The sequence below is a fragment of the Anguilla anguilla genome, chromosome 3 (assembly GCF_013347855.1).
Source record: "Anguilla anguilla isolate fAngAng1 chromosome 3, fAngAng1.pri, whole genome shotgun sequence".
NCBI lineage: Eukaryota > Metazoa > Chordata > Actinopteri > Anguilliformes > Anguillidae > Anguilla > Anguilla anguilla.
Genome location: NC_049203.1, coordinates 45,434,507 through 45,446,892, shown reverse-complemented (window position 1 = coordinate 45,446,892; position 12,386 = coordinate 45,434,507). Strand labels below are relative to the sequence as shown.

Here is a 12,386-nt window from a genome sequence, read left to right as displayed (position 1 = left end):
CCCTGGACAAAATTCACTGTTTGTTTTAGTTTTTTTTGTAAGTACATTGCTTTTTAGGAGAAATGACAATTAATTACAATTACTGCATTACTACAGAAGGTCCAGCCAAGGTTTGGATTCTGTCAAGGTTTAGTTAGAGTCTAGCGGGCAGAGTAACTTTGACGGGGGTACATTAAGGTCTGTTCTTATTTGTTGTGCATGGTTGACATTTCAGACCCTTAACTATGTGGATCTAGAAGGCCTCCAGGCTAACATCTGCTACACAGTGGAGGTTCAGGCAGTGACCTACTGGGGACAGGGGCGTCTGAAGAGCGCAAAGGCATCCCTGAATTTCAGTACCACGTACCTCAATGCCACAAGTATGAATCTCTAACACACTGTCTGGGTGATTTATGGAGTGCCTGCAGCATTGTGTATGCTCTGGTACCTAGCTAGCAAGCTAACGGTGGTCCACTACTGGCCTGCTGTCATCACAGCTGTTGGTCTGCCTGCATTTTTAGTCAGCTGTAGTGTGGCCTGCCAGTGGACAGCCGAGATGAGGATGAGCTCTTGGTAAGTGGTCCTTCCATTAGAGGACTGCTGTTGTGCCAATTTGCAAAGCACTGGCATGTTGACAAGTCTTACTCACAGGCGACCAAGACATGCTTGCTTGTTGGGTAATGTTTTACTGATTCATAAAGGTAGCACATAAGTTATTACTGCAATGATTTATATTTACCTTGACCTTCATATTGTTGGATTACCACAGTGTGGGGGTAATTTAAAGGGCTACAGATAGAAATGACACACTGGATGTTATGGACTTTCCTAGCACAGTAGATTGCATCAAACACATCATAAAAGAAAACTAAAAGTCTTCATTGTGGAACTTAAGTGAGGAGGTAGGGAACTAATACAAATACTAATACAAATTTGTAAAATATATACAGCAAAGTTTCCACTTTATAATGGATGTCCCTTAGCTTCCTAACTGCAAAAGTGGACTATGAAATGTCATGATGGAGTGGCAAAAAAACTGGCATTGGAAGTAATTATTTTTTCTTATTATTGCTAATCAATGTGATTCAAAAATTAGAATGAACAATGGAAAAATGAACAGCATTTCAAATCAGCTTGACAACAACATTAATTTCTCTGTTAGAGAGGAGGCACTATTTCAACCATTGTTTAAAAAATTTTTTTTTTCATTTTATGAACCACCTATTTAGTGTACAAACTAAAGAGGGACGCGGGGCTTGTAGTAAAATTATAAAATGCCCCAAAAATGCTATAAAAGCTGGTGTCAGTCTATATTCTGCTGAGAGAGTGGTTTTCATGAATCATCCCATATGACTGATCATAGCTTTTTATTTGATGGTTGAACATGGAATGTTTTTAATGTGCTCTATGCTTTGATTTATGGTGCAGTGTATACTTGCTCATTTGTGATTTCTGAGTAAATCATAAAGTAAAAGAGATTTGTAGCGCAGCTGTGAATAGTTTACTGTATGCAAAATGAAAACTAGTCTAGTTAATCTGGTGGGTTTTCTCTCATGGGGTGAATATTCCGAATTTTTATTTGCACTTTGTCCTGAACATGAGAGTTTATAGACAGACGCCTGTTGTTTCATGATGGTGATTTAGCCCTTACGTTATGAAATCTATAGACAGCTGTATGGAAATAATTTTCTGTAAAAACCCAATGTTAGTTTTTTTTTTAACATGCATGTAGAAAATTTGCTTCACTTTGTATGTAAACACTTGTAACACGCTGAATTGTGTCTCTGTGCTACCACAGTCTCATCATCTTTCCTTTTCACCCCGGAAAAAGAGTTGTCTAAACTGAAGGACGTTGAAGGACAGGCTATAAGGTCTGACCCAGGAAAGCGAGCCACGTGGCCGCTGGGGGTGGGGAACCCCTTTTACCAGGATGACCAGCTGCAGGTCAGGATCTACTGGAAAAAGAGAGGGGGTAAGCATGATATAACCTAAGAGACCAAACTATTTCTACTGTTATTGCTTTTAAACATAAAAATCCCTACACATCTGTAAAAAATCTGTCTGCGTAACAAATTATTTTTATCAAAATGATGGCAAGTTAACTACATTTTTTAATAGATTAAAGTCATATCCCAGGGCAATTTGTACTTTTGTTCAATTAACTTGGCCCTGTGTTTCTTGTAATTTTATCTCACTGGGTTTCGTCAAATGTTCTACCATCTAAAAGAGACAAATCCCAAAGACGAAGGGCCAGATTTAGGTACATAAAACTCGCACTGCAAATTGCAGTTTGTTGGTGGGTTCGCAGTCTGCCTGAAATTAACATGTTATCTATTATGTCTACAGCTAATGACTCAATTAGCAAAAGATACTGCATACAATTTGCATTTTGCGTATGAAGCAGAGCTTAGTTAAAAAAGGTGCAGTTAAAAAAAAAAACAAGTAAAATTGTCCAGTGTGAGTCCACTCTGGCCATATTGTATTACATTTACATTACATATTGGATACATATAAACTGTAAGAGTTGACTCAGCACTGAACATTGTACTGTGTATCTTCATTGGATGAGGGGAAATTGATTTATCTTCCAGTGCTGTGTAAGAGTGCATACAGCACTGCAGACAGAACAAAATGCATACTGTAATATTCCAGCTGTGCCTGAAATTGCCTATTGAATTAGATGCGAGATAATGTGTAATGTTGGAAGGAGCCTGATTATTGCTGGGATGGAATGGGAATGTGTGGGAGGATCTAGGTCATCTTTTATTTCGCCCAGAAGAGTAATTATTTCTATGGCTGCGTGTTTGTCACAGTAGTCGCAGGTTTCCATTATCTTTGTCTTATTTTGGCAGTGCCAAGAATTTAACTGTTTTTACTGCTCAGACGCTCAGACTCAAAGACATAATAAATTCAATGGAATACATTATCAGCCACACTCTTATTATATTTTCACCTGTTATTTGTGCGATTCTCCCTTGAATGCATATACATTGCATACACTTTGTGATGACTCAGATAGCTCAGGCACATACTGCGCTTCCAGTCCCATGCACCTTTTTGATACATAAGAAGCATGTTTTTGTGGAAGAATGGGTCATATCTGTGTTTGAAAATATTCCCAAAAGACTAAATCTGGCCCACTGTGTATATAAAATAACTTATATTGATTTTGTGTGCTGAATGAGTTTGTCTTTTTTGGTAGCAATGGATGAATAAATAGCCTTGATTTTCTGTCATAGGTAAGCAGAAATAGATAATGAGCATGAGGACCAAATTACAGCAGATATACATAATGCCCATCACTGTCACTGTGCAATTATGTTTTTATAAAAATTATTAATTTTGGTGCTGTAATGTTATTATCTAATGCAAAGTTACATAACAACAGTATTATTGAATTACTTACATTTTCCAGTGTTACATTTCATATGTATTCATTTTTCATAATTAAACACCTCTGTGGAACAGAACAGTTTAATAGTAAGTGGCATTCCATTAAATCACTCAAAGATCTTATGTTCACATCTTGTTTTAAATGTGACCCTACCAAGACATGAAATACTAACGTTAAACCCAACCAGGAAAACATGATGCATGTGCACTTGATCTGAGCATTAAATAAAAGACATACGTGAGCTTGCCCACGCGTCTAGGGTTAATGATAGATATATTCATGAGCCCCCTCAAGAGAATAGCTGTCACACACATTTCAGTGGAAGCAGTCGATTTTGATTTGCAAGAAATTGTGAAAGAGGGCAGAGAACAGGGGATAAAGAGTAAAAAAAAAATCCTTAAACAGCCGAGTGGATACCCCAGGTTTTCGATTCAAACCAGAGTGGAAATTTTGAAACCTTGAAAGGCACGCTCCAAGGGCAACCTGTCAAGTCTCATTCCGTGGTCAATGTTATGTTGCTAACGTATGTCATCATCCTCAGCCAGTCTTCACAGGAGGGCTCAGGAATGCCGAGGATCCAAGGAGCTTGGGGTTTTTTTTTTGTGTGATCTAGTTTCCCATAGCTGAATAATAAAGAGGCAAATTCTTCTCCCCTCAAGAGCAGTTAGTGAAACCAGAGAGGGCACTTGTGGTCTGATCCTGGCTGGGTTGGGCACGATTTCTAGCCGTTGTTGTGAATTTGAGGGCTCAGCTCGTCACCAAAAGATGACAGACCAGCCCGAGTAAAATCTGTCACTGAGATAACAAACGCTTCTGACATACAGTCTGTCTGGGACAATGAGCCTCTGAACTCACTACATTTTGTTTCTAATCTGCCTTTGCTGTTGGTACCTAGAACAGCATTGATTATTGCTGATATACAGGTCAATTCTAGAGCTAAAATATGATTTTTGTTCTGTGCGATCTAACAGAAATTTACATGGCAATCTACCAGAAATGCTATTATTAATAATGGGCATGAATAAAAGTCTATTAGAGATGGTTTAGTCTATTGTAGAAGTCATTGTCTTGAAAGAAATGTATATGAAATGTTGGAGAAATGCTTGATTGGGATTGTGTAACAGTTCCCAATAGAAAGACCAGTTTTACCCAGCATGACAGCATTTCAGAAAGCTAGTATTTATAATGTATGAAAATGAATCAAGCTGCAGATTATTAGATTACATGTGGTGAATTTTTCCTTTAAAAGAAGACTATTTATGTTAGCACCATCTGTGCCCCAAGGATCCAACCCCCCACTCACTGCTTAGGAAGCTAAGGAAGGCAAGATAACTTTAGTTTAGTTTTTCTCCATGGTTTAGAGGGAAATATGAGTAGTAGCAGTAAATAATCTTTATTGTAAATAATTGTACAGTAAAAAAAATATCTGTAATCTGTGTATGTGTATTCAGAAGAGGGCTTTCGGTGAACTTGGGGGAGGGGGAGGTATTATGGAGGGAGTTTCTGTACATTATTGCACTGTTATTTAGTGAATGCATTTGTCAATGTTTTGCAGATAGCTTTAAAACACCTGTTTTATCATGCAACTTATCACAATTTCCAGATATCTTCTGAATATTATCGGTCAACTGTAGGAAGAAAAAATATCCATAAACAGTGTGTTATTGTTTCCAAATTGGGTGTTTTTATTTTGATACACCCCTACTAGAGTAAATACAATATTAATGGCTTTTGAAGCATGGTTATATTCCTAGCTAACCCTGTAACGGATAACCATCTGAATACAGTGCTCCCTTCCTCATTTAACATATAGTTTTCATGCTCATTGTGTTACATTATAATTTCCTTTCATGATTTAATTTACTCACTTGGCCGCTCATACTGGCCCGAGACTGAAATGCATATCTTGGCACTGAGTTGGAATTTCGAGACTGAATGCTGTGACCTACTGAATTCACATCAGGGACATCAGGAGGTGAAATACTCTTAATTACCTCAGTGAAATGCTCCTGTGTAGCAACCAGCACAATATTGGAGGCCTGAGCCAGCAAAATATGATCTGTTTCCAAGCTTATAAGCAGAAAAAAACTGTAGGAAATATTACTGATCAAATTAGCTGATAAAGTTTGGGCATGTGCATCTCATTCAGAAATGCTTAAGTATTCCATAGCTTACCAGGTTTTATTGGTTAGCAAAGAGAAAATTGTGGTAGCATCACCACAGTCATTTAAAGTTTTGGTGGAACAGAATGAGAGTTTCCGCAAAGATTTGTATTTGTAGTGTATGAGGTGGTATAAATGAGATGAACAAGTGTGATGGCTTTTGCCAGTCTGTATCCACGTATCACCACTGTCATTGTTCTAATGGCTGCGAACAATGTACTTGGTGATTGGTGGAAATCCTGTCTGTTTTATGCTTGTACCAGTGATGTTGCATTTTCATTATTCCTATTTTTCAATCCTTTCTTGGAACTCAGCTGGCAGCCAATACCATGTCCAGTGGGGGCCTGAATTCTGCAGTCACAATGTTACCAGAAGACCAGAGAAGTCCGTCACCCTGGTAATACAAAGATCTGGGGCCTGTATCACAAAGCAGGATTACTGAGTTAACCTCGATAAGTCACACACAGAATCCTCCCAAATCTGGAACGTAAGCTGAAGTCAAAAGAGCTGTTCCAGGGTTAACTAAGTGTGATTATCCAGCTAACTCAGTATTCCTGCTTCATGATACAGGTCCTTGCTCTGAAAAACAGCAACAATAATAATAATAGTAAATCATATATATTTCTATAGCACATTATCTTAGAGACATCAGCCCGATGGGGTTCACACAATCATAAAAAAATACTTTGAAAAAGCAACATAAGCTGCTGGATGGCTTATTTGGTTAAGGCACCGGCTTGTGGTACATGTGTGAGCTGCATGGACTATGCCAGTATTGACTGTGGCTGGTAGCTCCATAGGGTGACCATAGGGTTAAATTGGTTAGAGGTCTGTGTTCATTGTTTTCTAATGAGAAATGGTAAATTTATACTAAAGGAAATGCAATGCCTTGCCTAAATCCCTATCATGACATAAAATAATAAACCATGTAATTCACAGAATGATATAGTGTATTAAATGTGATGCATGCCATTTTAATGATTTATATGTAATGGCAGCTGGTGACCTGGTAATAAACCATTTTTTAAAATTTAAACGTATTGTTGTTCATTACCCTTTTACATTTATTTTTCTTGATTAACAGTTAAAAAGTTAATTCGTAGTGAAATAATATTTAAAACTGCAGTGTTTGCCATATTCCACAGATTATTTTAAGCATCTATATGAATAAATACTGATTAAACAGCAGATTATTCTGTGTGTATGGTTTAGAAAGATTGTTATTTTCTGAAGTTTGTTTTTCTAGCCTCTATTGAATTGAAACCTGGAGCAAAATTATGCTGGCATGGTGATTTTCCTCTGTAAGATTAAAGTGTATTCTTTGAAAATATTTCATTAATTTCACCAAAGTTGTCTTTTGAGATACAGCAGAAAGAAGATTATCTGCCAATATATATCTGCCAGTTATAGATTGCTCAGATAGCTGGCATACTTAGACAAGTGAAATAATGCTGCTTAGAGTGATTATCAATTTAAAGGTAAAATTATAGGGACCCTTTATTCTAAGATCATTAGTCACAAACAGACATCATCTATCTTTCTTTCACATATAAATAAGTGTGTGTGTATAAATTTATGTATAAGATGTACTTTTTTTTGCTCTGGGCGAGGTCATTTCATACGTAAGTAGTACTATTTGGTGGGGAAGTGTTTCCAGCAGAAAATTCAGTTCTTGCACTACGTTGCCTCTTGGTGTTGTGGGGGCTTTTAACTCTGAACTCATTTGATCAACGTGTTTCCTCCTCAGGAAAACTACATTAACCTCCCAGGCCTGCTGTTCTCCTGCAAATACAAAGTCACAGTTCACGTGACAAGGGCCAGGGGTCGCTCCAAAACAGAGAGCACAACATTCTTCACCCCACCCTGCTCCACACTCAGGGCTAAGAACCCAAAGTACATCCAGTGCCCTGAGGAAGAAGGTGAGACACATTCACTGAACACTAGCTCAGTTAGTTTCGTTCTCTTTGGAGGTACCAATGGTGAAAAGCGGTAATTGCAGGTGTGTTTTTGGACCTCACTTCCCATAGATCCAACCGGATCCAACCAGTGTCGCCTGTGTGACGTCAGTCAGTTGGCACCTGGGCCACGCCAACTATAGCACTTACTATTTACTGAATAAAAAATGGTTGTTATAAAAGTAACGTTATATACATACTCATTCGTTGTCTAACATTAGGCTAACTTAAGCTGTCTTTACACTGCCGAGCCGGGTTAAAATACTGTAGCAGACCTGGGGTAGAATTAGTGATGATCAATTTCCACAAACGTTCTTTATCCATCTTTTGCCCGGTATGAATGTCTTTACACTGCAGAGAAGAATTTGCGGGATTCGCTGTGGCTCGTGCAATTATGTATCTCGTGCACCATAAACAGTCTTTTTCGTGAATGATTGTTGTGTGATATTTTTTAAACAACTGCCTTGCAAAATGTTACCCCTGGTGTTTCTGGTTTTGCTAGCTAAACTGTTCGAGAATAAAGCTGAGCAGAGTGTTAAATTAGCAATCAGAACAAGAAGAATAAAACAAAAACAAAGGAGATTTAATCAAAAAAGGGCATCAAGGCCGAAGGAGCATATGAGGAAGCGTAATAAAATAATAACAACGCTAATCCATACTGCCGTATTCTTTTATTTAGTTTTCTCCGGCTTGGCATCTATATACATAAATCAGACCCGGCTCTGCTCCACCTATACCCCGGCTTTATTCCGATCATTATAATATATTGATCAACTTGATGGCAATGTAAATAACGGTAACGTTAAGGCCAGTTCGGATCAATGATTCGCAACGAGACGAAACAGTTTTAGAATGTTGAAGAGAAAATTGCAGCGGTGTGAACAGGTTAGTTGCAGAGCGTCTGAAGCCGTTGCATGGGGTCTCAAAAGACCCACCTTGTCAAATCGCAAAGTGCAGTTTTAGAACGTTTGCAATCAGACGTCTTGGAATTTTGCAAGTTGCATCCAGTCTCGTTGCGAATCATTGATCTGAACTGGCCTTTAGAGCAACGTTGCAACAAGGTAGTTTTGCATTTGAGAGACGGTTTGCGAGGTCGGTATCGGTCGGTAGCGTTAGCTAGCGTTTTTTCTAATTGTTAGCTGACATTAGATTGTGTTAATTACATTAGCTAGCTAGCTAACGCAACGTTACCTGATAAGAGAGATGGATACTGTGCGCAACGTTGTCTAAACTGATGTTGTCTTTCTTGACCGGTGGTCCGGTAGCTAGCGTTAGCTGTGCAAATAGCTATGTAATTTAGTAACGTTACATTGTCATCAAATGTAATATGAAATCTACATGTTACACGAAAACTTTTTAGGGTTCCATAACCCCCCCCCCCCCTTCTCTGTTATTGTAACGCTAGCAGACACCGGAAAAAAACGCCGCTCACACACAAGTGAGTTGAAGAGCGAGCCTGTTGCGTTAGCTCTGCCTACCCTCTCTGGCGGACCAACCACTGATGGGTGATGGAAAACGCATCACTAACTATGCGCCGCTTGTGATTTTTTCCCGGGAATGTCGCCACAGACACCCAGTCCTTTAATCATAAATAATAATAATAATAATAATAATGTAAATTAATATAATAATAGGCTTAATCACCATTGTGTTACCTAATTCGGTGATAGATAGTGACTTAACAGACATTTATTTTAATGAAAATCTTTGAGATTATTGCTTTAAGGGCCTATCTGTAGTAAAGGTAACTCTGCTGAGGGTTTCAGCCTTCATGAGCCATTCTTTACAACAAGAGATATGCTTTGTCGTTGAGCCAAACGCTAAGGTTCCTAGATAAGGGAACTAAGTGCACTCTGATTGGTTCTCCGGGGGTGAAGACACCTTATAGCAGGCATTTACATGTCAACTTGTGTCTCTCAACTCTTCTAAACACCATGCGATAAGGAAACAAATATTTGAAGTGTGAGTGTGAGGCATCACATAATCTAAATGGGAGGAGCTCTGACATTATCACCGATGCAGGTCAATAATTGTGTTTTGCTACAGAGAGTAAGTTGATTTTTGATTGATTCAGTGACTGACTCTGTCTCCTCCATTCAGGAGTTGTGCCGAAAGTGTTAGCCAAGCCGGAAAATTTGACCGCCTCCTTCTCAGTCCACGAAGGAAACATCACTGGCAGCTTGTCCTGGAGGGTGGTGATGCCTCGCCTACACCCCAAAATCACAGGCTTCCAGGTCACCTGGGCAGAGATCACCACGGATAATCGACACAACAGCCTACCAAACAGCATAATCTCCCAGTCGCAGATACTGTCACCAGTAAGCCTGCGGTCACAATTTCACGTTACCTATTTATGGAAAGTTCTGGAATAATATTAAAAGCTCAATGTAAATATTGTTTTTTTCCCTCCTACTGCAATTTTAGATGGTTTATTAGCCTAAAAAATGCCTAGCTCCAAAGATCCTCAACTTGCAAGTTGCCATCTTGTCTTTTTCAGAACCATAATTATGTTGTAGTGTCCAACATGCGACCAGGAACAGGCTACAGGCTGGATGTGCAAGTAGTAACAACGGTAGGGGAGGGCGCTATGGTTTCCAAAATCTTTCAGACGCCCACCTTGTCCTCTGCTCCTCAACAGTGTAAGCATGAACAGATTTACACATGTCACCATGGTTTCTGCAAACTTTCAAGGCTGTCTCTTCAAGGCACTTATCATTTCATATATTAACAAAGCTCATGTTCCGGTGTGAAAATACATTGCAAATCCATCTGTACGACTGCAGTATATGACTCACCTCATGCTCTGTGCCAAATTGCCTATTGGTATAACCATATAATCAGTTGATCCACGTGGGTTTTTCTCTCTATTACTTGACTCTTTAAGAACATGCTTCTGTTCTGCAATATTGGGTTTGGCTCATAAGACATGTGTTGTCCCATTTAAACAGTTGGTGTCAACTGCTTAAATGGGACAATACATCTTATTATTTTGTCACTGACAATTAATTGTGAAAAGTACTTTTTGTTATCGTGATTCTGATTTGTGGATATTATTTACTGAACTTGACATATTGCATTCACCATTTTTGAATGTGGGATTGTCAGGATGAACTAAGCCCTCCCTGTCACCTTTGTGTGTTGTTTAGCACCCAGGCTCAGACAACAGCAGAAACGCCAGAGGCCACCAGGAGAGAAGTACTGATACCACAGCTCAGTTCATCTAATGGGACCTGAACCAGCCTCACCGACCACCACAAAAAAGAGCAGGAATACAAACATGAAAAAAGATTTTGGACTGCATATTTCATCCAAAGGTTATTAGGTAGACTTATCCTCTGGGCTTTGACGCTTATGCAGGGTGCAGCCAGATTCTAAACTAATCTGAGGCCAGCTGAACTATGCCATATTAAAAAAGCCTTGAGCCAATGGGACAGTTTCTACAAATGATCCCAAAATGCATATATTATTAAAAACTTCTACTGCAGTCTCATGCATTTTCAATGGATTCCTTCATTTTTTAATTAGTAGCAACTGGAACAACAAGGAGCACGCAGTAATTTTTCTGAAAAGAGGATTTTCAATGAAGTGAAGGTTTAACAAAGACTATCATGGTGGACTATTGCCATTTATATAAAATGCACTCATACCACTGTCATTTTCTTCAGTAAGGGATGAGTAATATTAGATGCAACTATTTATTTACTTAATCATGTAAATGAATGGCACTTAGAATGGTGAATACTTCTAAATAAAAGCCTTGATATTTTATCAAATCACTTGTATCTTCAAATCTAAAGTTAAGCATGACTTCAGTACGTGTATCTTTTTGGGCATGGAATATGTCAATATGTCACTCTGTAATATGTTAAGTGAATTTGAACTTTATTAGGAAATTAATTATGTGCTATTGAGCAGTAAGACTCAGTGTACTAAGTGTACTCAGAACTGAAGGACTTATATGTGACTGTAAAGTCATTTGTATTGCATATTCAGCAAATGCCTATATTTATTTATATATGTATATTATATGTATTATGATTTTTGTCTGTTCATAAAAGTTCATCTGTGGGTGTGTGTACAAGCACGCATGCAGGTGTGTGCACGCGTGCATATGTGTGGGCGCACACATGTTTGTTGTAGTTCAGCCATGTTTATAAATATATAATACTTGTATAGACATTCTGTAAAAATAGAATTGTAAATAGTAATTGTACTTGTCTTTTCCATGTTATAAAGTGTACATAATATTAGTTAGTAAAAAGGATACTGAACAGTTTGTGTCTGTCAATGCATGTTTTAATTGCTAAAGGTTATTGTGTGTTAAGTATTTCCTTTAATTAACTGAATATTAAACACAAAATGCAATGGCTTTTTCCCCTGACAGGTACAGCATGGCAGTGACAAGCGTTCACAGTTAATGTGTCTCTATTTTCATTCAGTCAGAGTAGAAGAGTTGTAGGTAAAATTTTAATATTTTTTTTTGTATTGTGCACAGTGCATTTACAACTCAATGTGGCTTTGGTTTTGTTCAGTCACTCAGGACTCATCATGTATTTTCCTGACAAGATTGGATTTCACATTTTGTATTACTGAAATCATGTTGCTCGGCACAGAAGTCATGCTTCTGGTTTGGTTTTCATGTTTTGGACACACCATGCCATAGAGAGTGATAAATCATTTGGATACTCTGTTCTACTGTCTCTGCCCTGAATGTGATTTTTTCCTTTTGAATTTAATAGACTAGAGATGTGTATTCCATGTCTGACAAGTATGGCTTGGTCCACAACAGACTAAACACATATCAAAATAATCACCATTTTTAAGCAGAAATGAATATTTACTAATATTATGAAATACAGGATGACTGAAACAGCCCACAATGTTGATAGAACAAAA

The 12,386-nt window shown here is 38.2% G+C and overlaps 1 protein-coding gene across 2 annotated transcripts in view; it reads left to right on the top strand.

Moving 5' to 3' along the window:
• Positions 1-12,182, top strand: part of LOC118222677 (anosmin-1-like) — a 51,234-nt gene extending 39,052 nt beyond the window's left edge. The window contains exons 8-14 of one of the 2 annotated variants that reach the window (XM_035408444.1): positions 215-359; positions 1,778-1,951; positions 5,850-5,932; positions 7,283-7,454; positions 9,645-9,808; positions 9,988-10,129; positions 10,637-12,182. In XM_035408444.1, the coding sequence (XP_035264335.1) occupies positions 215-359; positions 1,778-1,951; positions 5,850-5,932; positions 7,283-7,454; positions 9,645-9,808; positions 9,988-10,129; positions 10,637-10,692 (936 nt within the window). In that variant the 3' untranslated portion in view covers positions 10,693-12,182. Of the gene's footprint in view, positions 1-214; positions 360-1,777; positions 1,952-5,849; positions 5,933-7,282; positions 7,455-9,590; positions 9,809-9,987; positions 10,130-10,636 lie in introns of both variants that reach the window. The other variant, XM_035408443.1, reaches the window with a different exon arrangement.
• The last annotated feature ends 204 nt before the right edge of the window (positions 12,183-12,386 follow it).